Genomic DNA, 26,765 nt, shown 5'->3' on the forward strand with positions numbered 1-26,765 from the left:
TTCTCTACATCGGTTTTTAACAGAGACTTAACTATTTTTCTACCTGGAGACTTTCTGGGAGCTTTAGAGGCTACTTTGAACTGTCACAATTACTGGGATATCATTGAGTTATTAAAAAGTGGCCTGTGTACATCTCACAATAAAAAGTAGTCCTACAGAACATTTTAAAATGTTTATTTATTTATTTATTTATTTATACATATGAATACTCTTTCTGTGTGTATGCCAGCATGACTGAAGAGGGTATCAGATCCCATTATAGATTGTTGTAAGCCAGCATGTGGTTGCTGGGAATTGAACTCAGGACCTCTGAAGGGGTAGGAAGTGCTCCTAAGAGCTGAGCCATCTCTCCAGCCCCCTACAGAACATTCTAATAGATAAGATTTATATGTGCCGGGCGGTGGTGGCGCACGCCTTTAATCCCAGCACTCGGGAGGCAGAGGCAGGAGGATCTCTGAGTTTGAGGCCAGCCTGGTCTACAAGAGCTAGTTCCAGGACAGGCTAGAAACTACAGGGAAACCCTGTCTCAAAAAACCAAAAAAAAAAAAAAAAAAAAAAGATTTATATGTGAATTACCTGCATCTAGGCCCTAGTCCCATGATTCTTGTGGAAGTCATGTCTCTGTAAGTTCGTTCTTTTTTTCTTGTAGTTTTGAGACATAACTGCATTTTCCTGATGCAGTTAGTATGTAAAGTGCTATATGTATACAGTATTAGATTTCCTCAGAACTTCCATTGTAGGCATTATCACCTCATTGTAATACTTGAGTGTAAGGACTCAAGAGCATTTTAACTGCTTTTGGTTTTAGTCCCTGAAGGCTAGAACTGTTTAGAGTGTTGTAAAATGTCAACAGCTTTCTATCATATGAGGGTATGAAGGTTGGGGAGTGCTTTAATAAACAGTGGATTTGGTTTTTATACAGTCTATTTATACCTTAGTGTGGCATAATTCAGAAGAATTGCTTACTGGACAAGAAAATCAATTCAGATAAATCATTTTCTTAACTATGTGCTCAGTTTCCCATGGGATGTCACAGGGGTGTAAATGCATTGTGAAAAAGTTATTAGCTGTCTAAAGGATTCACGGAAAGGAGGGGCATTCTGTGCCTTCTAACATGTTCTGTGTATTTTCAGAGTTTCTTATTTTGTTTTGAGACAGGATCTCCCTGTTTAGCACTGACTGGTGTGGAATTCACTATGTAGACCCAGATGACATCTAACTCATGGAGATCTACCTGTCTCTGCCTCAGGCATGTGCTACTATGACCAGCTATTTTAGTAACTAAGCTCTTGAAACTGCTATTCCACTGATATAATTAAGAATCTCTGTACAAAGGTTAAAGCACTTTCTCGGGAAGGATCATCATTGCTCTTTGTCTCAAGATGAAGATGCAAAAACCCCTTCCTGTCATGTCTAGGGGCCTGACGTGATGTAATGTCTTCTTGTAGTCTTTCACTTTGCTCCTTTGTTCTTCCTGCTCCCTTTTCCCCCCTTTTTGTTTGTTTCATTTTGTTACTGAGGAGCAGAACTAGATTTAGGGAAGGTGAGAAAGAACTCACAAGAGTGTCAGGGGCTGCAAAGGAAGCCTGTACTAGTAGTTCTTTGCTCCATGACAAATTATTCCCAAATTTAGCATCTTGAACCAATACTTATTTGTAGTCTTTGGATTTTTCTTTGGGTTACCAGCTCCCAAATAATGACACAGAGACTTATTAATTATGAAAGCTCAGCCTTAGCTTCGACTTGTCCCATTAGTTTTTATACTTAAAATTAACCCGTTTATTTTCATCTGTCTTGTTACCTCATTTCTCCATACTACTCATGCTGCTTCCTCCGCATCTGGCTGGCCTCCTCACCGCCTTTTTCCAGAGTTCTATCTGCCCCGAAGTCCTGCCTATACCTCCTGTCTAACTATTAGCTGGTCAGCTTTTTATTACACCAATCACAGCAACACATTTTCACACAGCACACAAATATCCCGCAGTACTTCTTGATACCAAGGACAGAAGATCTGGAAGTGGCTTACCTTCATGCTACTGCCTGGAGTAGCTGTCTTTCCAGCATAGCACCTCACTTCCTCCAGAGTATAAGTGTTAGGGGAGCGCCATAGTCTTTTATGATCTGATTCCAGAGTTGATATATCGTTAATATTGCCGTTGGAAATTGGCAAATGTAAGAGGTTTTACCCGTGGCCAGGACTGAGAGGCATCACCATAGGATTCACATCCCTGCACATAAAGCTTGATTCTTACTTACCTGGGCCCAAAGCCCCCAAAGGTTCATCCTGCTACAGTGGCAGCTCAAAGGCTGGTATTTTACCTAAGTCAAATTCAGTACAATTGAGAGTTGCTGGGTATAGTTCCTGGTGTTCACCTTCATGAGCATTATTCTTGATCTAGAAAGCTACAAATATAGGTTATTATTACCTGCCCCTTCCCAATGTGTAATACCGAGTCATTTGTTTGCTTTCTACCAACATTTGGGCTTCCAACAGTGTCTATTTTCTACCATCCCTTGTTTCTTTCAGCTCGAGACCAGTGTTCTACATATGTAATATATATAATTCTTTTAAAAATTTTTGAGTCTTCGTCAAATTGTATTGTTCTATTAATTGAAACTATTTTTATAATTAAATTATTTATTTGGTTTTTCTTGAAAGTATCTTGTAGCCCATGTTGGCCTTGAATTAGCATGCAGTCAAGAATGACCTTGGATTCCTAATCCTGCTTCCAACAACCTAGTGCTGGTGTCACAAGCGTGACCTGGCTTGTATGGATAAGTTTCTTTGAGCTCATCCCTTTACTAGTCCTACGGAGAGACAGTACTCTTAAATTTCTGAAAGGCTCTATGAGCTAATCTGTGAAACAAGTTCTCTTGGCACCTTTTCTGATCTTTCTGAGATCTCAGAGATGCCGCAGCACGAGGCAAGGCCTGAACCTGTTGTCTCAGCACTCCCCTGGGATCCCAGTGTATGAGTAGGGGGTCTAGGGAAGGAAGATGGTACTTATTCTCAGAATCCATTTCCAAATGTTTGCTTTATTTATAAGAAGATACTGCGATTTTTTCAAAACCGTCAGCCTGGCTTTTGTTTTAAGAATCCTTATTTTAATTATTATTATTTATTACTGTGTTGTTACAATTTATTACAGAAAAATAAAAGCACTTCTAACTTTGGTTCAGAAAATCTCCCAAGTTCCAGCACCCAGTTCAATAATCACACAAACAAAGGCAGTGTACACTTTCTGCCTGCACTTAAGGCTGTATGCCTTCCAGTGTCTAATACCCTACCCCTTGCTTTTGTGTTCTCACCTGCACAGCCATGTGACACACTGCCAGGCTTTAATCAGTGTCCTCTTCACTAATGCACTCGCTTTGGTCCATGGACCAGTTCCAAAGGTATTCTGATATTTTAGGGTTTTTGTTAAGGGAGCAAGAAATCATTACTGTTACTGTGCAAGTACCCTGAAGTTAGCAGCTTGAGACACCAGACGTCTATAATCTCATGGTTTCAGAGGACCCAGGAGCCACTTTCCTGGCAGTTCTGACTCAGGTTCAAAAGAGTCCTGTAGGACTGCCAGCACTGCTTGCTGGCACACTGCTTCCAGACTCACATTCTAAGCCCATGGCTTCCGTCCCTCATCACCCAGGCCTCTCCTTTGACTGCATGACCTGGCACAGTGTCACTTCCCCACTGGTCTTGGGTTACCTTGTCCTATAAATGGCATAGGGTCCCTGTTCCCCTGCTGCTCACACATCCGCCAGATTTTGAATACAGAAGCAGATGTGTCTCCGGTTAGTCTTGAAGGCTAGCACTACAAACCACTGCCCATTGTGCAGTGCTGTACTCCTTTCCAGACATCTCAGTAAACCCTTTTTTACTGTCAGATGACAACTATCTTATAGTTTCCAAGTGTCACAGCTCCTGAGCACTAGAGAACAAGTTAATGTATATAATTGCTCACCATGCTAAGGCCTTTGATGGGAAAAACTGAACATTGAGCTAACAAATGTTTCTTGAACTAATGTTTAAATACTTCTGGGAAAGCCAGGCGGTAGTGGTGCACACCTTTAATTCAGCTCCTGAGAGGCAGAAGCAGGTGAATCTCTGTGAGTTCAAGGCCAGCGTGGTCTGCAGAGTGAGTTCTAGTACAGCCAGGGCTTCATAGAAAAAGAAACCCTGTCTCGTGTGTGTGTGTGTGTGTGTGTGTGTGTGTGTGTGTGTGTGTGTGTGTGTGTGTGTGTGCACACATATATATGTATATGTGTGTATATATGTATGTGTATATATATATGTATATACATATATATATACACACACATATATATATAGAAAAACTTAGGCACTCAATGTCATATTCTAAATGATACTTAGCATTTGTATGATGGAAGTGAGACTGGTGAAGTAGAATTTTGAGATTGGGTTACATGAAGGACAGGAGAAATATAATAAATCAAAACTGTAAGCCTGGGAGAATGTCATGAGCTTTCCTGAAGCATAATCTGTGAAGTTCTATGCTGAGTGTGCCAGCTTGCACACGAAGAGCTACATTCTCAAAGTGTGATGCTCATGCCATGCCATCTGCAAACATGTGTTCTCTCATGGGCCTTAAAATTCATGTGATGAACTGGGCAGCATGAGGGGTCTGTTTAAAGTCCCGATTTTTTTAAAGATGAGAGATGAGTTTCATTTGCAGCAGTTTTATTGCCACTCAGTGTAAGGAAACTCAGTGTAAGCTTGCAGCAGTTCCTGAAACGTCAAAGATGAGAGTAAATCACATATTCTCGAAGTTGATTTTTTACTTGAATTAAAACTTTTTTACTTTAATTTCCATTTTTCTTTTTTTAAAAAAATTTATTTTTACTTCACGTGCATTGGTGTTTTTCCTCCATATTATGTCTATATGAGAAGCGTCAGATCCCCTGAAACTGGAGTTACAGAAGGTTGTGAGCTGTAATGTGGGTGCTGGGAATTCAACCTGGGTCCTCTGGAAGAGCAGTTGGTGCTCTTACCTACTGAGCCATCTCTCCAGCCTAATTTCCATTTTTCTGATCTGAAAATAAAAATTGATGGCAAATACTTTCTTCCTACCTGCAGTAAAGTTCCCATCTACTGTTTGGCAGTGGAGCACGGTACCTGAGAATTCTGTATAACATTGTTTCTTTTGTGGATTTTTCCCCTGTTGTACATTTGCACTAAGATAAAACAGTGGGTTTTTTTTTCTGTATATCAGAAACTATTAAAGAGTCTTCTCCATAATTACATGTTTCTTGATGTCCTGTAGCTTTTGCAGGTGTTTGTTTGTAAACAAGGTCTGGCTATATAGCCCAAGCTGGCCATGAACTCTTTGGTCTTCCTAGCCTCAGCCTCCTCTAAGTGCTGGAATTATAGGCACATGACACCACTCCCGGTTTTATAAAAGAACTGCTAGCCCTTTGAAGCACAATTAATAGAAACTCAGAGAATCAGGTTCAACCTGAAGATCCAAAAAATAAAGCAACCAGCCACCTCAGTCTGAAAATGGCGATCCTGCCTCCAGGAATCTCAGAATCAGACTGTGTCTTAGAGCTGTCTCCTCCTGTTTTATAATCCTCTCTAGGGCTGGGATTAAAGGTGTGCACCACCCAGTTTCTATGGCAAACTAGTGTGGCTATGGGATTAAAGGTGTGTGTTACCACTGCCTTGTCTGTAAGACTGACCAGTCAGACTGTTTTACTCTAAGATCTTCAGGCAAGCTTTATTTATTAAAAGACAGTTGACATGCCCTTATTAGTGATATCTTGACTTGAATTCTGTCTCTTTCTTACCCAGCTAAACAGCTTGCTGTTACGCTGCCCTTGCATCCAGTTCATGCCCAGGTTTGCTGAATCTCAGTGGAGACATTAGGCTGGCAAAAGGTTGAGAATTTTGTTGGGCAAATTCAGGCAGGTTAGCAGACGTTAAAATTACCCTGAATAAAATGCTAGTGTCTAGGTAATTTCCTAAATATTTCTAATGTTATAGCAAGTAAAAGTGCTTGCCATGAATGCCTAATGACCTGGATTCAGTCTCCAGAGGCCATGTAAAAAATGAAAGCAGAGAACCTGACTTCACAGGGCACCACACACAGAATACTAATACAGTTTTAACCGTTTCAATGTTGCATCGCTGTGCTACTTTCCTAATTAGGGGACAGTGCTTCTCACAGATGAGCAATCTCAAATTCCAGTTGCTGCCTCCTATTCATAAATCAGTTGTTCTTTGAAGACAGAAAAACCTGTTGCTGCTGGTTTTGAAGTGGTGTGTGATGCTGTGCTGACTAGTTTTATGTCAGCCTGACACAAGCTAGCTATATCTGAAAGGAGGGAACCTCGATTGAGAAAATGGCTCTATAATACCTGACTGTAAGGTATTTCCTAAATGGGGGGAGGGCCTAGACTGTTATGGGTGGGACCATTCATGGACTGGTGGTCCTGGGTTCTGGAACAGGCGAAGCAAGCTAAGAAGCAGCACTTCTCTATGGCCTCCGCACAGCTCCTGCTTCCACATTCCTGTTCTGTTAGAGCTCCTGTCCTGAATTCTTTTAATGATAGACTGTGATGTGGGAGTGTGAGCCACATAAACCCATTCTTCCCAACTTACTTTTAGTCATGGCATTTCATCACAGCAGGAGAAACACTAGCTGGGACAGATGCTCTGGGCTTCGGATCATCTGGCCTGTTGCTTTTGACTTCTGAAGCCTTCAGGTTCCCTTCAGCAGCAGGACCAGCTCTTTATTCTCATTATTAAAAAATTTCCCTACTATTCACCTACTGAGTTTACTAAACTCACATGATCCTTAAGTCCCAGCGAGGTCACTTCCTTAGTTGTCCATTATGAGACTTCACAGACTGTCATAGTAATTGCTGCTGGCACTTGTTTTATGTAAGTTGGTTGGTAAAGTCTTTACTATAAGATTCTGAGCTCCAAGTACTATTAGCGTTGAATTTTAATGCCTCCATTATTTGTGGCTAGGTTGGTTAATTTACTCATACATTTCTACCAAGTTTATCCCAAGGTTCTGTTTGCTCCTGTTGAACTTAGAGTTTCATCAAGACACTGGTTTTCCCATTTGGTTGCTATGCTGAGACAAGTTTCTCAACCGCTGGGTTTCACTGCCGCCCACTTGTCTGTCTGACAGTAGAGATCCGTAAGTGTGACTCTGACTTGACATCTCTTTCAGTTATCAGATGGGATAGGGAAGGCCAGACTGTGAGCAGAAAGCCTTTCCCCATCCTAGTGGCTTTGCCACAAAGACTTAACTTATATCACTGCAATGCCCTTTGGTTGACTTGGGGCTTCCATTCTTCATAACCTCACTCCGGGATGCAGACTGGCAGAGTAGTCAATCCCAAATGTGACTGTAGTGGAAGTAAAAGCTTAGGAAGATCTATGTCAAGTCAGCCATTAAATGCTCTAGTCAGAATTCGGCTAGCAAAAATGATGTAACAGACCTAACCATAGAGGAATCAGTAATTACAGTCTTATTAGCATATGGCTGAAAGAAATGTAAATATTTGGAGGTAATACTAGTAGATCTTCCCTGAGGGCAGAATGAACTCATCTCTGTGCAGCCTACCTGAAAGTCCCATTGTGAGGAGGTTCCCTGCTCCGTTAACTCTCATGTTGACATCTGAGAGATTTCTTTTGCCTTTCTCAGCTTCGTCTGATGTGTGCTCGGGCTTTGGGAGCTGGAACAGTTCACAGCCTCCTCTCTGCCTATGGCAAGGCAGACACAGAAGCATGCCTCTAATTCATGCAGGCTCTTGATGTCTGGTTGGTAGTTACGCTTTGTGTGTGTTGCTTCTTTATTGGCTTCCACTGTGTTTTCCATTCTGTTCAGTGTGCCAGCTAGTGTTCTTGTCCAGATGCGGCTCTTCTAAAAACTGCCTCCCTGCTGACTTTGTCTGTGTCTGTCTGCCCATTGTCTCTCCCCACAGAGTGTGTGTGTCTTTCTGTCTGTCCTTTTGTGTAATGCCAAACAGAACAACCAATGCACTGTTTTTTCTTCCTCTTTTTTAAAGCTTCCCCTGGGTTTAAAGTATGTTATTGGCCTTTTCGAGTTGTTATAAGTGATTTTCACCATGCACGCTATATGTTGTTTTTATTCTTCCTGACTTTTGAATCTGTGATGTCTATTTTAGTTTTTCTTTTATGTTTCAGGTTTTGTTTGTGCCCCCTCCCCCTATTTATATGTTAGGATAGGCATAGGTCAGGCTATGGTATGTCTTTAGTAACTACCTCAAAGATCTCATGATATAATAATGTCAGAAGTTTATTTCTTAGGCTGGCAGTTGTGGCACATGCCTTTAATTCTAGCACTTCAAGGCCAGCCTGGTCCACAGAGCGAGTTCCAAGACAGCCAGGGTTACACAGAGAAACCCTGTCTCTAGCTTCCCCTGAAAGGGGATGGGGACTATTTCTTACTCTTGTCACATGTTAGATCACCATGGGTCAGCAAACATGGTGATGTTAGAAAGTGCTTTGAAAGTCTCTGAATCTTAGCCTAGCAGTTAAATGCAGTAGTCCAGATGGAGGTCACTTGGATTGAGAATTTCCTGCCAGAAAGTTCGGTCCTCCTAGAAGCATTCAGAGGAAAAGCACTTTTGAGTGTCCCTGTTTTATTGGCTGGTGAAGATGCAATGTACCCAACAGTGCCTTGTATGTGGGGCAGTCTGCTAACTGTCCTGTTTTCAGAGAGCCTTTTGCTGTTTTATCTTGAGGCAGGGTCTCTATGTATGTAGATTTGACTGTCCTGAAAGTCCTATGTGACCTCCAGCTCACAGAGATTAATGGTGTGAACCTTTCTGCGCAGATTAGAGGTGTGTCTTCATATGACTGTGCTTTATATCTCTTTAGTTATTAATCTAGCCTCCCCTTTGTTTAAAAAAAAAGTTTGCATTCTGGTCATGGTTTGATTGGGTTTTTAAAATACCATTTACTTATTGGAAGCTGTTTTGTGATCAAAATTTATAGGCTGAACAAAGTCCCTGATTTTTAACACCACAGATGTTTAACACCACTCCTGTGCCAACATGTATTATTGTAATGTGGACTTGCCATTTTAGACTTCTAAAGATTGACTAGCACTGTCTGTTACAACTTACATATTTAGAATGAGATCATGGCTACTTTTGGTTGTTTTGTTTTGTTTTAATAAAATTGGCCTATCATTCTCACCAAATTTAATGGCATTCCTAAGTTCCAAATATAACATGGTTTACTTAGTGTTTGTAAGAAGTCTCTCTTAAATGCTACCTGAGCTGTATTTACTCTTTATGTGAACCAGAGACTTTTGGTTTTTCAAGACAGGGTTTCTCTGAGTAGCTTTGGAGCCTGTCCTAGAACTGGCTTTGCAGAATAGGCTGGCCTCAAACTCACAGAGATCCGCCTGCCTCCTGAGTGCTGGGATTAAAGGGGTATGCCACCACCACCCGGCTAACTCAGAGATTTTTACAAGAAGAAATGTGTCATCTGTCTCTGTACATATCAACTAAAGAGATGATGGTTTAATGAGTTAGGTCAGGCCTGGAGCCACTGTGGTTATGTTGAAGTTTGCAGCTCTTTTTTTCATTCTTCCCCATATTAAGGTGGTTAATGCATTTTGTCTGTTTTCATGAAAGGAGGTGACTAAATTTATTTCAGGTAGCATTCAGAGTTAGAAAATATTCCTGTGAGTTTTCCCACACTGTGTGTGACCTAAGGAGGATTTGAAATGAGCTGTGTTCCAGTGTGTAGAGACCTGACTAGTCGCCCCAGAAAAGCTGAAGTGGCAGAGTGGGGTCTGTGTGCCTTTCAGACCTGAAGTTCTCAGAGAAAGCCCTTGTCAGAAATTAACTGTTGACAGTGACCGTCAGCCAATAAAAATTAAGTGGAAACGTAAGCTAGAATAAACCTTTCCTCCAAAAAAGGAAAGAAACCGGGCGGGGGTGTGACACACCTTTAATCCCAGCACTTGGGAGGCAGAGACAGGCAGATCTCTGTGAATTTGAGGTCAGCCTGCTCTACAAAATGAGTTCCAAGACAGGCTCTAAAGCCACATAGAGAAAACCCTGTCTCAAAAAAACAAAAATAAAAATAGGAAAGAAAAAAGTAGTTGCTGAGTTTTGTTTTATTGTTTGGAAGGGTTTTGTATATTTTTATTGCTGTAGCACTGAGGAGTGAATCAAAGGCCTTGTGTGTTTCATGTATAGGTACAGTAAGGATTTCTAATGACTATTTCAGTCCCTTGTATATCATAATGACCATTAGAATAATAATGCAGCTTTAGTAAGGCTTCATTGATCCAACTTCTTAGAATTCTCAATTAAACCCTGTAAGTTAGCTATTATTTTCAGTCCTTTACCAGTAAGAAAACAGATATAGATTTTGAAGTGCTAGGTAGGCACTGTACTTATTAAGAGGCTTATATCTTTAGTTTCACTTTTGCCCTTATAATAGCAAATACCTGATTGTTTTTTAAAGATAATTGAGGGAGTAGTGGGTTGATTGATAGTTCAGTGTGTAAGAGTGTTTGTTGTGTAAGCATGAAGATCTAAGTTCAAGTCCCAAGATGACTACACATCCCTGTAACCCCAGTCAGTGTCATAGGGTGAGATGGACAGATATGCTGGGAGCTTGCTAACTGGCTAGCCTAGTTATTGGCCTAGCCGATTGGCCAGCCAACTTCAGCAAGACACCCTTTTTCAAGAACTAAGGCAGAAAGCTATAGGGCAAGACCCTGGAGACCCTGTTCTGGCCTTCATGCGCCCCACATACACATGAGAAACTAAGGATTAAAGACGGCTGTTCAAAATCCATAAACAGCAGCCCATGTTTCTGATGTTTCCTTTTTACGTGCCTTTCTGCTTTATTGTTGGAAAAATTCTACTGGAGTCAAAATTATTTTCTTTTATGTTTTTTTTGAGACAGGGTTTCTCTGTAGCTTTTTGGAGCCTGTCTTGGAACTAGATTTTGTAGACCAGGCTGCCCTCCAATTCACAGAGATCTGCCTGCCTCTGCCTCCCGAGTGCTGGGATTAAAGGTGTGCTCCACCACAGCCCTGCAGAATTATTAAAACCAAAAACAGCTTGATATTAAGCTTATCAGTAATTCGAAGTTATCAGATATTTATTTCCTTCTGCATTTAATTAACAAATGAAAAAAAGAGGATTTTTGAGGCTGCTGGGCCTTTTCTAACTGCCAAGGGAAGACACATGAGAGGAGACTGAGAGGCTCTGCTTTTGCAGAAGCAAAGGGACTAAGTGCCACTAAAGGGAGAAAATTATGTAGTTATTTTTAGTTTTAGTTTGGAAAAAAATAGTAACTACACAGAACTGTCACTTTTTCCATCCAGGCCGTTGTTACACTGCCCTGGTTTCCTTAATTGCCCAGGTCTCAGCATTCACGCACATTCTGAAAGTTTGGTTTTCAGGTGGCTTACACATAATGTGTAATAAGGTAAATGGAACACTAGCTGAATGCTGTTTGTAACATTAGCCAGCTGGAAAACAAAATAGATAAAACTTATTTTTTATAGGTCAAATTTAATCACACTTGACACTTTGCTGTAACCAAATTTGTTCATAATACAAGTCTTCTCTCTGAATAAGTTTTTTTTAAACAGTAAAATTTATTTTATGATACTTAATTCTAAAGTCATAATAACAGACCTAGAAGTAAGGGTGAAGTGTGTGTTGTATGGTTTGACGCTTCTACTTGATAAGGGTGTCCTGCTCTTCAGTCATTTTTACCGTGTAGTAGGAGTGCTCTAGTAGCTGCCACTGGGAGTCTCACTATTCTGGACCACTGATGTATGTCAAAGGTCTGGAACTGGGTTGTAAAGAATCAGATAGTAGATGCTGACTGTGCGTGCCTTCCATTCTTCAGAACTCCTCAGCTCTACTGTAAGGCAAAAGCATGCTTGGTCCGTCTCCAGCGGCTTGTCCAGACACTAACAGGCTGAAGTGACCACGCACACCCTCAGCTCTAGTTCTCTAACCCCTAATCTTTTTCCATACAGTGTACTTCAGCATTAGAGCCTCTATGGTAAATAGAGCCTGCGTGTAAAAATGTAAACTTCATGGGAAATAGCTCATTTTAAATTCATCAGTGCCAGGTGGTGGTGGCACACGCCTTTATTCCCAGCACTCAGGAGGCAAAGGCAGGCCGATCTCTGTGAGTTCAAGACCAGCCTGGTCTACAAAGCTAGTTCCAGGACAGGCTCCAAAGCAACAGAAAAACCCTGTCTCGAAAAAACAAAATTCATCAGTGGGAGGAACTACATATCACAGCTTAGCATTATAACTTGGTTTTGAGACTTATTATACATTGTGAATTGGGACTTGTCAAATTTTCAGTATGTCACGCTGACCTAAATAAGACGTACTAAGTGCTTATATGACAGGCATGGTCTGTTGGGCAGGGCATGGCACCTGTGAGGACTCCAAATCCTTCTTCCCTGACTGCTTGCTGAGATTATTGATGCACATGAGTCCTATGTGGCTGAATGATACTTCTAGAACTACTTTTCAAAGACAGTGTTCTGGTTTTAGAACCACCCCCTCAAAGAGCACTTTTTTAGATCACTTTTTCCAGGTGGGTCAGCACAAATGTATACAATGACTAGGTGACTAATTCTGCCAACCTGGACTTTCCTTAGTCCATTCAAAACTGTATCCCACCATTCTGTTACTACCATGCTACCTACCATGTAAGCTATCCGCTAAATCTGGTGGCAAGAAAACAGGGTTCACAAACTGTCCAAGGCAGAGGGGGAGACACAAATATCCATTTCTACTACAAGTCTACTTGTTTTTCTCTCTAAAGAATGATTGTTTGGAGATCACTTCAGTTATAGAAAAGCTATGAGAAAAGAAATAGGACAGAGGCTGAGGAGATAACTCAGTCCATAAAGTGATTGTGAGACTGCGTTTAGTTTCCAGAACCCACATAAAAAAGGAAAAATCCAACAATACTGGCTTGTGCTTGTAATCCCAGAACTGAGGAGGTGGAGATAGTGTCCTGAGGCTTATTGATAGCAAATCCCCAATATCCATGTAAAAAGCCAAGTGTACCACCCCACATTCTAACAGCATTGAGGGTGCAGAAGCAGGAGGATCCCCCAGAGCTTGCTGGCTAGCCAGTCCTAGCCAGGCTTATGAGGTCCATGTTCAGTGAGAAACCTTGTCTCTAAAGAACAACATAGAGAAAGGGAAACAAGGAAACTTGCCACGCTCAGTCCTCCACAGGAGCTCACTTGGGTGCACACATTTGCATATACATGTGTGTACCACACAGAGGAATAGTGCATAGATCTCTGTGTACCTTGGACCCAGATATAACTGTTTTACATTGTTTCATTTGCTTTCTTGTTTGTCTCTTCCTTGGGCCTTCCCCTTTACCTTCACAAATCATTTCTTACATCATGGCCCCTAGCAGGGTCTTGTGTGGCCAGAGCTATCCTTGAACTCTTGGTCTTCCTGTTCCATGTCCCAAGTGCTAGCATCACCTGCACCCCACATCTCCTTGTGCTTCTTGCCTGTTTTGTCTCACCCCTTCTGCCATGTGTGATGCATGTAGTTTGGGGACATCAATTCATTGATGGTCAGGAGGTTTTCTCCTGATTCTGCTTCATAAAGACTTCAGCTGAGTGTGATGATGATAGCCTAGTTTTCAAAGGTCGCCTGACTGTATTGCCTAGGTTGGCAACTAATGATGTAGCCATCCTCCACTCGGTGCTTTCTAAGGAGGTAGACACTTGAGAATCTCTTCTCCTTGTTTTCTCTGTTGCTGTAAAAACTGTGTTATGTAAAAATGGTGGGCAAGCTCCAAAGGAAAAGTTGACATCTCAGTACAGTCACATAAAATGAAGAGGGATATAAATTGGTTAAAGACAGGGAACTACTGCATTCTGTTATTACTAGAAAGTTCTTTAAGATACTGACTCTGGATAGGAAGTGGTGGGGTGTTGGCATGGAAGAACTAGTTAGATACACATCTCAAACAGCTTGCAGTAGGAAGATGTAGATAGCCTTAGATTAAGAGTTCAGCCTCTGACTAACCCAGCAATTACCCAGGCCCAGAACCAGGGTTATGAGTTGACCCACCCCCACATTCACCCTGTCTGATCTGCTAGAGCATGTAAAAGAACTGCAGGATCTCAACAACACAGGACAATAGCAAGATATCCAAGAGAAGTCCAGTGAGGGTCCAGCATAGATGTTGCAGCAGAAACCAGAGACCTTGAACCAGACCAATGACTCTCTGCAACGAACACTTGCAAATAAAGATATATGGGTAAAAGGGTTTACTGTGAGACTCATTGTGTCACACTGCAGCTTCCATGACAAGCTTGGGGTTTTTAATTTTATTTTTTTTTTCTCTTTATTTTGTTGGGGGAGATTGCAAGGGCAGAGGGCAGATAGTAAGGGACAGGAAAATGAATGGAATGGAATGTGAAAGACACAAAGAATAAATAAAAACAATATTTAAAAAACCAAATGAGTGCAGCCTCTTGAGAAAGACCACTGGAGTAGCCCCACAAGAGAAGGTGGGACAGTGTTCTGCTGGCTGATGGGCTGTAACTGTGAGGTGGAAAATCTGAATAACTTCTAGGAAAAGAAAACAAATCTCTAAGAATTGAGCATGATTTGGGGATGGTAAAGGAAAGGAAGGCACTGGGGGGAAACTTGGCTTCAGGCCTGGGTCAGTGAGGTGGGACAGCTGAATAAAATCAGGAGAAACCATGGGGGGGGGTGGTCATGGCAAGAGATTGGTCTGCAGCTCTTGTGAAATCTGAGCAGAAATGAACATGTAAACCCACCAGCAGCACAGACACAGTTGAGGACAGTTGGGAGCTGAGTTTGCACAGGTAGCAGACCTTAGGTAGCTATTCCTGGCCATTGGACATATTTGCCTTCAGTCAAGGTACTGCCTACACTGGCTGAACAAAGAATAGCCTTGCACTTTCTTTGACTGACTTAGAAGAAACCAGAAGCTCAGACTAGTACACAGGGAAACCCTGTCTCCAAAATATTATAATCCCCAAACACCATGAGAAAATACACCTTTTGAAGAAAAAGATAAAAAGGTAAATTAGACCCCCTCTTCTGAAGGAGCTCACATTTTGAGTAAACTATCCTAAGTATCCTAAGTATAAAACATGCTTCTTTTAGCACACCCATGAGGGGACAGTTTCGTGTACGTGTACATGAAGTGGAGAAGATTGTTTTAAGCTCGACTGTGAAGAACAAGTGGGGGCTTCCCATGGTGGCGTGAGCATGTTGAGTATCTGGAACAGAGAAAGTACCATATGAGTAAGGGCAGATGCTCATGACACATTGACAAGCCCACGTTTCAGACAGGTTCATCTCCTGGAAGCTAATAGAACTCTGGGACTTTTTTTTTTAAGGTATTTTCTGACTTTACAGAAATTAAGGGTTTGCTCTGTTTAAAGCCATACATACACTCTTTGGAGGTAGGTACCTTCAGCCAGCTCTTAGAATCAGACATCAGTCTATTGACACAACAGAGTGTGGAAGTCTTGTACCTTATTTAAAACAGGCTCTCTCATCATTTACTGCTGTGTGAACAAGCTAGCTGGCCCTCAGGCTTCTGGGGACTGCTGTATCCACTCCCAAGTGTTCTTGCTGTAGGAACACTGGAATTACAGATACGCTGCAACAGTCCCAGTGTTTCAAATGTGTCCTCAGAGTGCAGGTTAAATTTGCAGGAGGACCCAAAATATAAACTATGTCTTCCATGTTCATCTAAGCACTGAAGGACGCTGGAGGGTTCTGAGCTGGAAACAACTGTACAAACTGAGGGTAGAGTGCCTGCCTCCCCCTCCTGACTGGACGGCGTCTAAGAGCAGAAGTGTGTGCAGGTGTCTGCCTTCCCAGCTAGGACGCACCAAACACATGTCACACTTAGTTTCTGCTGTCTCCCAGGAGCCAGTAGTAAGCTGAAAGTTTCAACACAAACATAAAACAAATTTATAAACAAAGCATTTGTTTATACACTATAGTTTTTAACTATGCAACTTTTCTGAGATCAAGTGTGGCAAACTATAAAGCGGCCTGTAAGTTTGACTTACAAAACTTTCTACACATAAAAAATCCAGAAGATAAAACTATAGCAGAAGTTTGTACTGTTATTTCATGAGACTCACTTCTTTAACGTTAAATGGGGGCAGCCCTTCCAGAGTTCAGCACAGAAAGCAACTACTAAGGGAACTTAGCAATAACTTGTAAGGAAAATGCACACCTGTTAACACCAAAAATTGTGTATGTATATTATATATGAATATTCATATATAATATATGAAATATATGAATATATATTCATATATAATATATGAAATATATGAATATATATTCATATATAATATATGAAAATGAGATGAATAAAGGTTGGCAGGGTTTTTGTTTTTAACGAGATACTAAGCCAGGTGATGGCATCTGCTTGGAACTCAGTACTTAAAAGGCTGGGGCAGGAACAGTGCCATTGAGTTTAAAGTCATCCTAGGTTGCATAGTGAGCTCCAGGTCAACTTGGGCTCCATAAGGAGACACTGCCTAAAAATTAAAATGTGCAGGGTTGCAGAGTAATATTACTCCAGAGACTGTTGGAATAGATGTGGGGGTCTGATTAAACACATGACTGTCTGTAGATTGTTTCCCATGTCCAAAAAAATACTTTTTACATAGTACAACAGTGATAGTTTGCTTTTATAGCATGTAAGGAGAAAATTTACACATTTAGGTTGTTCCCAGGTTATTTTTTCTCCTCTGTCTCTGTATTATGAAATTATCATGCAGTTGTACAGTGAACCTAGACTACCCACTGCAGAGAATAAAGTATGGAAAGCTCTTCAAGATAGCAAGTGAAACAAGCGTGTAGTAAGACAGAAAAGCTCTCTGTATACCAATCACTTTATAATATACTGCAGATTACATTTATATGTGTAGAAAAAGTATTTGGGAGAATATGTACATTCTTAATGACTTTTTCATGCAGCTGGAATGCTGTGTGTGTGTGTGTGTGTGTGTGTGTGTGTGTGTGTGTGTAAGTTTATGCTAAATTAGGCATTTGTAGGGCTGGATGAGGACAAGACTTTTATAGCAGCTGGTGTTCTCTTAACTAATAAGAGCTTTCTGAGTAATAACTAAATCAAAACTTATTTTGCTCAGAGGTTATACCAAACCCTTCAGCCTCACATTTGTCTTACTTAAATGCTAGCCAATTTTGTAAACACTCTTGGGTCCTCTTCCTTCTCCCCTCACTGATGGACTGGAACACTTGCCAGGAATCACAAACTGTTAGATGTTGGAGTTGGCTCTATCCAAACAGTCTGAGTCCAGAGTACATATTTCCAGCCCTAGTCTTACTGTATGTCCAGCGGGGACTTTGAAAATTCAGAAGAAAATTATTACTTGAGACAGGTTGACCTTTTGAGTATATGTTCATTATGAAGATGATAACAGTTCCGTTCTGTGAAAGGATTCTTCTAGTTGATTCCTGTGAAAGAAACTTTTAAATTTATAAAACTATATGAACAGGATATTTGAATCATAAAATATTTCTTATACATAGTCTGCCGTCTTCATATATAGTAAGTTGAGCTCTGCTTTCCATCCTGGGTCTCTGAAAGTAGTACCAGCAGCAATTGGCAGAGGTGCACAGTTCTGTAGTCCAGAAGATGCCTACAATGATGCCTCTTTATCCATCACTTGAAGATTTGAATATAGACAGAGTAATTCAAGCTCACACTATCTTTCCTGCCAGCCAAACAGTTTTGACAGAAGCTTCTGCTCTGGTTACTCAGAATGGAAATCTCTGCCCTAAACTGTGTCTGGAGTTCTCTCTCAATATGTGGAACTGAGTTTAAATGGAGAAATGAGTGCAAGTGTGCTTATGGTCTCTGGAGCCCCAGCTCAGGGGTTAGTAGCAAGACTTTCCAGTGTAAACTGTGTGGTCGTTCTGTCAGGTCATGGTGTTCATACAGCAGTAAATAAGCAATAGATTCATGAAGTTTTTTTGGTTTGGTTGGATTCTGTTGTTATTTTGAGACAGGGTTTCTCTTTGTAGTCCCAACTGTCCTAGATAGAACTCACTCTATAGACCAGGCTAGCCTTGAACTCAAAGATCTGTCTGCTTCTGTCTCCTGGGTACACCAACACCACCAGGCTTCATGAAGTCATTTTGTATAAGAATCAAGATGGAAGAATTAGACTCAGGCTTAAATCAGTAATTAACAGCATTTGTGGAACTAGTCTGGGCTTCTGCAGCCTTCTTGGTTAGACTTAGATATGGGAACAAGTGCTCCAAACGAGGTGAAATCTTGAGCCTGGAGCTCTGATATTGCTCCACCCTGGTTCTGCTGCCAGAGATGGTCTTCTCTGAGCATAGCACCTGTAAAATCATTGCACAGAGCCCTGTTTGCCTGAAGGACCCTCACACGGCCGGCTAATCAACACCTGGGACTATAGTTAGCATTGCAGTCCTGCCTATGTTTACCTTTGAACATGCAACTACATGGATAGTGCTGGTGGTTATGGAAAGCCTGATGTGTCACTTCCAACCTGAGGTTTAGATTCCATTCCCAACGCAGTGTAGCGGAACCCTCCAGGCTCCTTCAGCCACTTAGGTTACACATGATAATACCTAGGGGCCTCTCCTCCTTCTTCAGGACCGGGACTTCTATGCTCTGGTGTCTTCAGCTTTCAATATAGATATCACCTTATCCTGGTTTTGCAAATGAGACATTTTTCAAAAGATTGACTGACTTTCCTAGAATCACTTCTCTCTTGGAAACCCAATGCTTGTGGCACATGATTAGGACAACTGGTGGGGGGACCCTAGCTATGTGTGAGGACCTTTCTCCTGGATGAAGCACACTGGCTGTGCTCGTTAGCTCCACAGTATGCTGTGGTTTAATGCACCAGCATGGTCCACCTAGGGTGACTGCCTGTGTGGTTACTTCTGCGCCTGTGTAAAGTGCCTCAGCCAACCTGGTCTCATTCATGTAGGCATTGTACTTGCCATGTAGGTCTAAAGTGTAACTACCTTCACTTCATATGCCTCAGCTGTTGCCTTAACTAGAATAAGAGCCGAAATATAGTTATCACCGCCGTTCCCAAACCCCAAATATCAGTTCTGTGTTAAACTGTGTCCACTAGCCCAGAACGGCCTATTGGTAAAGCGTAGTTAGTTAGTTCCATTGGAGAATTTTATTCACTGCATAAAGGAAAATCCTAAAGTTGCCGTGAAAAACAAATCACCCTTCATGGGTTCTCTTTCCTCTTGAAGATACTTAATTAGACATTTGAATGCTAACCCTGCCTAACCTGGCTACTGTGGTATGGCCTGAGAATGTCTCTGCTCATTTGAATTTGATCCATTTTCTGATTCCTCCCTGTAAACAAAATGGCATTGACATTTAATGCTGATTTTCTTCCTAGTTGCTACCTATCTTGTATTAATCCTAAACGTGAACAAATAAAGTTATATTTAAAGAAATAACTCTTGTCTTCAGGTGTAAGCTTTTATGCTGTCCGATTCTCATCTCTGGCAAATACCACCTTTTGAGGAAGTAGTGCCTCTACTTAAAATCATCTTATAATGCTATGCACACCTTTGGCCTGCATTTGGAGCCAGAGTCAGATGGATCTTTGTGAGTTTGAGGCCAGCCTGGTCTACATCATGAACCCCTGTGCTGTTAGGGCTCCCCAAACTCCTTCATCTTTATGATGGCTACATTTTAGAGCTTACACTGTGTGTTTTCCCTGTTTTTAGGAACACCATCTTCAGCGGGCTATCTCTGCACAGCAGGTGTACGGCGAGAAGCGGGATAATATGGTTATTCCAGTTCCTGAGGCAGAAAGTAACATCGCTTACTATGAGTCCATCTACCCTGGGGAGTTCAAGATGCCAAAGCAGCTCATTCACATACAGCGTGAGTATTCTTTTAATGGTTGGTTTTGCTTCATTGTCTATCTCTTATTTGACTTGGAAAATCTGTTTCCTTGACCACTATGGCCTAAGTTAGTAGAGTCTGTTTGCCACATTTAAGGAAATGTGAGGGTCTGGGATTGTCTCATCTGATGGCATACTAAGCAGCCACAAAGCCCTGCACTGCATAGACTTGTCACAGTGCCACCACCAGTTGTTCTGATGTTTGGGACATGGAGGTCCAGTCAGCCTTGGCTACATTGTGAGCTTGAAGTCATCGTGAATCCTGTCTCCAAAAAAATGTTGAGATACCTGCCTAATAAAAAGATGGCATTTGTCCTTAGATAATTTCATCAGTGCTGTTTTAGCCAAGTAGGATCTTAATATACCTCAGAATAAAATCAGTTATTATTTTGTTAGGAATTAGTACTGTTACTAGCCTCAAAGAACTTTCTGTAAGTCAGGAGTCCAATTTTCCTGGGAAAGTTTTCATTCTCTGTCACAAATACTCATCTTTGATATTTTATAGTATAAAGGCAGCTGTATTTTATTGATAATAACAGTTAACAAGCCAGAGTTGTTTCATGGGCTTTAGTTTGCCAACCTCTGACCTGTGCTACACTAATAGGATAAGATGCTAATGTTTTAAGTGTTGACTTATTGATGATGAACTAGAAATGATTGCTCAAATGACCTGCATTTGGTGGCAGTGAACTGAGAGCTTCTGGATTGAAGATGGTGTGTATTGCATTATTACTGTAGCTTCACTTGCCTAGCCTCAAGTAGTTGGCAACTTAAAAACAAATAGTTGGAAAGGTGAAGTAAGCCAGAAACTAAGTAGTGAGTTAGGAATTAGTTAAAGCTACTTTATCAATTTTCCTACAAGATCACTAAGGAGTAAGATACTTTTATAATGTGCTAACAAAAGTATGTAGATAGTTCCTTAGAAAGCCCTTTGATAGTAAAGGGGCAATAGGCCAACATCTGAAGAAATGAGTGGATCAAAAGTCAGCTGTTCATTATTTTTGCTGAATAGAAACCCATGATATATATGTACCACATGCTTTGTTCGTTAACCCATTGGGGTTGCTTCCAGATTAAGACAAGTACAAATAGGCCCACTGTAAACATTCACGTATAAACGATTTTTTAATCTATATATGTTCATTATTCAGGTATACTAGTTGAAGGTGAATGTGAATAAAGTAATTCCATACTAGCTCAGAATTGAGTATAATAAAGGGTTTTGTTTAAGGGAAATGCACAGATTACAGGCCTCTGCATAAACCAGGAACAAACACCGAACCCAGCATCCAGGTGAGAGAAAGAGAGAGCAGGCAGTGCACACCTTTCAGTACCCAAAGTCACACTCAACCTGGTCCAGCCTCTCAAAGGCTGAAGGAGGTTCCCCATCACCTCCCCCTGTTTTCTAAATAAGAGAGTTCAAACCCAACACAAAATTATATACAATAAAAACAGATATAAAGTATAAAATTAGAATTATAACCAGCACAAACAATATTAAGAAACACATGTTAAATGTTTTAATAATTATTGTTTTATATTTATTGAGCTCTACATTTTTCTCTGCTCCCCTCCCTAGCTCTCTCCTCCCCTTCTACCCTCTCCCAAGGTCCCCATGCTCCCAATTTACTTCGGAGATCTTGTCTTTTTCTACTTCCCATTAGTGTCCACATTGTTTTGTAAATTCTCTGGGATTATGTTTGTAGGCTGACTATCTTTGCTTTATGTTTAAAATCCACTTATGAGTGAGTACATGTGATAATTATCTTTCTGTGTCTGGGTTACCTCACTCAAAATAATGTTTTCTAACTCCATCCATTTTCCTGCAAAATTCAAGATATCGTAATTTTTTCTGCTGTGTAGTACTCCATTATGTAAATGTACCACATTTTCCTTATCCATTCTTTGATCAGGGGGCATTTAGGTTGTTTCCAGGTTCTGGCTATGACAAACAAAGCTGCTATGAACATAGTTGAGTACATGTCCTTGTGGCACGATTGAGCATCCTTTGGATATATACCCAAAAGTGGTATTACTGGGTTTTGAGGAAGGTTGTTTCCTAATTTTCTGAGAAATCGCCACGCTGACATCCAAAGGGGTTGTACCAACTTGCATTCCCACCAGCAATGGAGAAGTGTTCCCTTTACCCCACAACCTCTCCAGCATAAGTTGTCATCAGTGTTTTTGATCTTGGCCATTCTTACAAGTGTAAGATGAAATCTCAGAGTTGTTTTGATTTGCATTTCTCTGTTGACTAAGGATGTTGAGCATTTCCTTAAGTGTCTTTCAGCCATTTTAGATTCCTCTTTGAGAGTTCTCTGTTTAGGTCTGTACTCCATTTTTTAATTGGATTATTTGTTATTTTGATGACCAATTTCTTGAGTTCTTTTGATGACCAATTGCTTGAGTTCTTTGTATATTTTGGAGATCAGACCTCAGATGTGGGTGTGGTGAAGATCTTTTCCCATTTTGTAGACTGTTGTTTTGTCTTTTTGACCATGTTCTTTGCTTTCCAGAAGCTTTTCAGTTTCAGGAGGTCCCATTTATTTATTGTTTCTCTTAGTGTCTGTCCTGCTGGGGTTATATTTAGGAAGTGATCTCCTGTGTCAATGAGTTCAAGTGTACTTCCCACTTTCTCTTCTATGAAGTTCAGTGTGGCTGGCTTTACCTTGAGGTCTTTGATCCATTTGAACTTCAGTTTTGTGCATGGTGATAGATGTGGATCTATTATCATTTTTCTACATGTTGATATCTAGTTATGTCAGCACCATTTGTTAAATATACTTTCTTTTTTCCATTTGATTTTTTTTGCTTCTTTGTCAAAAATCAGCTGTTCGAAGGTGTATGGTTTAATATCTGGGTCTTCAATTCAGTTCCATTGTATCCCTGCTCTCTCCAATACCTTTATCATGAACAGATGTTGTATATTGTCAAAGGCTTTTTCAGTATCTAATGAGATGATCATGTGGCTTTTATTTTTCAGTTTGTTTATATGGTGGATTACTTTGACAGATTTTCGTATGTTTTACCATCCCTGCATCTCTGGGATGAGACCACCTTGATCATGGTGGATGATGGTTCTGATGTTTCTTGGATTCAATTTGCCAGTATTTTATTTAGTATTTTTACATCAATGTTCATGAGTGAGATTGGTCTGTAATTTTCTTTCTTAGTACTATTATTATGTGGTTTTGGTATCAGAGTAATTGTAGCCTCATAAAAAGAGTTTGGCAATGTTTCTTCTGTTTCTGTTGTTTGGAACAATTTGAGAAGTATTGGTATTAGTTCTTCTTTGAAAATCTTTTAGAATTCTGAGCTGAAACCATCTGTTCCTGGGCTTTTTTTTTTTGGTTGGGAGACTTTTGATGACTATTTCTGTTTCTTCAGCAGTTATAGGTCTGTTTAATTTGCATATCTGGTCTTGATTTAATTTTGCTAAGTGAATATTTATCCAGAAAGTTGTCCATTTCCTTTAAGTTTTCCAATTTTGTGGAGTACAAGTTTTCAAAATATGACCTGATGATCCTCTGTATTTCTTCCATGTCTGTTGTTACATCCCCCTTTTATTGGTTCTGTTAATTTGGATATTCTCTCTCTGCATTTTGGTTAGTTTGGATAAAGGTTTGTCTATTCTGTTCATTTTCTCGAAGAACCAACTCTATGTCTCATTGGTTCTTTGTATTGTTTTCTTTATTTTTATGTTGTTGATTTCAGCTCTCAATTTGATTATTTCCTGCCATCTAGTTCTTTTGGGAGAGTTTGCTTCTTTTTGTTTTAAAGTTTTCAATTGTTCAAATTACTAGTGTGGGATTTTTCTAGCTTCTCTATGTAGACATTTAGTATTTTGAACTTTCCTCTTAACACTGCTTTTGTTGTGTCCCATAAATTTGCGTATGTTGTGTGGTCATTTTCATTGAATTTTAGAAAGTCTTTAATTTTTCCCTTTGTTACAAGGAGAGGGCCTGCTTGTTTGTCCTGGCCACCCGGCTGTCTTACACCCGAAATAACCACACAGAAACTGTATTAATTAAAACACTGCTTGGCCATTTGCTCTAACTTCTTATTGGCTAACTCTTACTTCTTAATTTAACCCATCTCCATTAATCTGTGTATCACCGTGTGATTGTTGCTTACTGGAGATTCTAACCAGTGTCCCTTTGAGGCAGAGGATCCATGGCTTCTCTGACCTTGTCCTTCTTCCTCCCAGAATTCAGTTCTGTCTTCTCCACCTACTTAAGTTCTGCCCTATCAGGCTCAAAGCAGTTTCTTTATTCATTACCCAATGAAAGCAACACACAAACAGAAGGAACTCTTACAACGTTTCCCCTTTTCTGTTTAAACAAAAATGAAAGCTTTAACTTTAATATAGTAAAATTATATATAACAAAACAGTTATCAAGCACGAATTACAGTTACAATATTTATATCTATTTTACCTTTATCATAACTAAGGAAAACTATAACTATAAATTCTTTAACTCCATCAAAGACTCCAGAAGGATATAATATTACCTAAGTAAACAGGAAGTATATTGTAAGCAACTTTCAAAACTCTAGAAACGACAGAGACATCTCACTGTCTGGACAGTCACTCAAAGTTTTTCTGTACCTTTGGGGCATCCATCTTCAGCCTACAGACCCATAATATCCAGCAGACTTTTCCATGAAGCAGGAAATTTAAAAGACAGTTCAGTCACTTTCTTCTGTATCCTGCAGAATGTCTCACAGACTCTTTCATGAAGCAGGAACCCAGAAGGATCATCTCACCTTTAGGCAAGTTCAGCAGCCATCTCTTTACAGGTTCTCTATGTCCAGTTTATGTTACAGTCCAGGCAAGGCAATTTCTTGCCCAAATGGCTAACCAACTCCATAAGGAGCCTCTTCAGTGCCCATCTTCCTCTCGAAGTAGCTTGGTGCTGCCAGGAGCAGATATGTCTCACTGTCATGAAAAGTCCTAAATTATTAAAACTTTTTAAATGCCATATTCTGTAGTCTTTGAAAGATATGAAGAATGCCTATCCATTTGAAATATATCTATGCACATCTAGAAAATCTAACTAGCATGACTACAAACTTGACTATTATAGATGGTTATTAACCTATATTTTTTAATTATACATTACATTTTTAAATGAGCTGTACAATCACAATACCTTAATCAAGATCAGAAATACATATACATGTAACAAAATTGACCTTAAATTTATATTAATAAACTAAGATTCATATCAAAGCAAATTATTCATATCTATATCATAACCTCCTTTAAATGTAAACAAACAATTATAAACAATATTTGGGAATATGGGCGTAGTACTGTCCATTTTGCTTTTTGCTGATTGGGGGCACTGTTAATTAGGTCTTTTGTGATGTATTTTGTGTGATAGGTCCATCTTAGTCACCAGTTGGGTGAAGTAATTTTTTGAGGGCATTTATGGCAACCTTTTAGGGGGCATGGTCCATCAAACCATATTTGTCTAGAAACAGTTCACAGGGTGAAGAACCTCTTTTCCAAAGCACCATATTCTTAGACCCAAATCTTGAAGTCAAAATACCTATATAATATTCATGCTGGTTTAGCTTAGCAGCCATACAATGAAATGTCTCTCTGTACTTAGTTCCTTTACAGTCAAAAAATTTAAAGAAAACACAATAATATACATAATTCAGACTCTCTTTGAATTTTCCATCTTTATGTGGCTTGTTTTTACTCTGTTCCTTTACTTTGTCTCTTTAAAGACTTTACCCTTTTTTACCCTTTTTTGTTGATCATTAACTTTATTTTATGATTCTCTATACTCTTTCTCTCTCTCTCTCTCTCTCAAGCCTTATGTACACTTATTCAACATTGTGACCCATTTTTAGCTCTTTTATGTCTGAATCTGTCCTTATTTCATTGTCTATAATATTCTACTGTCTTGAAGAGCTTTTAAAATGCTGAGCAGCTTGTTTGCAGCTTCTCTCAATGTTGGCTCCGCCTCTCTCCAATTTTAAAATGGTAGAAGCAACACTAGTGTTAGCTCTGGGGCTGCCAGGCAGGAGCTGCACTCGGCAGTCCAACCCCAAGAATGAGCGTACAGCTCACAAACCCTTTTTAATGTGAGGTTCAGCCAAATCCACCATGCTCCCCTGCTTGTGCACGCCTAGTAGACCTGATCCTGCCCCTTGCCCAGGCAGGGAGTGCCGAGTCACAGGCATGGTCTCAGCCACTTTCCTCCCAACCCTAGTGGGCACACAAACACCCAGGCCCACAAATGCCATTGAAATGCTTCATAGCCAGAGTTCATGCTAATGGCACAGCCCAGGAATCCATGTTTTAAAACTGTGGGGCTTTTTATTTTTTTATTGCTATGACTGTTGAGTCAGGAAAATCTTTTTTAAAGGAGTTGTGGCAGGCCGCAAACTGTTTTTAAAGCTGTTTTAAACTCTGTATTTTTCTTTTGGTGGCTCTCTCTCTTTCTGCTTTCTTACTCCCAGCATTCAGTTCTGTTTTTCCTGCCTACCTAATTTTTGCCCTATCATGCCCAAAGCAGTTTCGTTATTCATTAACCAATGAAAGCAATGCACAAACAGAAGGAACTCCTACACCACTCCCTTCATTTCTTCCTTGACTCATTGATGATTCAGGTGAGCATTGTTTAATTTCCATGTGTTTGTGGGCTTTCTGAAATTAGTATCGCTGTTGACTTCTAGTTTTAAACCATGGTGATCTGATAAGATACCTGGGTTATTCCAATTTTTTTTATATTTGTTGAGGTTGTTTGTTTGTTTTTGTTTTACCAAGTATGTAGTCA

At 40.3% G+C, this 26,765-nt stretch overlaps 1 protein-coding gene across 3 annotated transcripts in view; it reads left to right on the plus strand.

Annotated features, from left to right (window-relative positions):
- Positions 1-26,765, plus strand: part of Epc1 (enhancer of polycomb homolog 1) — a 90,831-nt gene that overhangs the window by 35,123 nt on the left and 28,943 nt on the right. For 2 of the 3 annotated variants that reach the window (XM_038333071.1, XM_038333070.1), the window contains exon 2: positions 19,792-19,951. In XM_038333071.1, coding sequence (XP_038188999.1) covers positions 19,792-19,951 — 160 coding nt within the window. Of the gene's footprint in view, positions 1-19,791; positions 19,952-26,765 lie in introns of those variants that run through there. The other variant, XM_038333072.1, reaches the window with a different exon arrangement.

The sequence above is a fragment of the Arvicola amphibius genome, chromosome 6 (assembly GCF_903992535.2).
Source record: "Arvicola amphibius chromosome 6, mArvAmp1.2, whole genome shotgun sequence".
In the NCBI taxonomy this organism is placed as follows: domain Eukaryota; kingdom Metazoa; phylum Chordata; class Mammalia; order Rodentia; family Cricetidae; genus Arvicola; species Arvicola amphibius.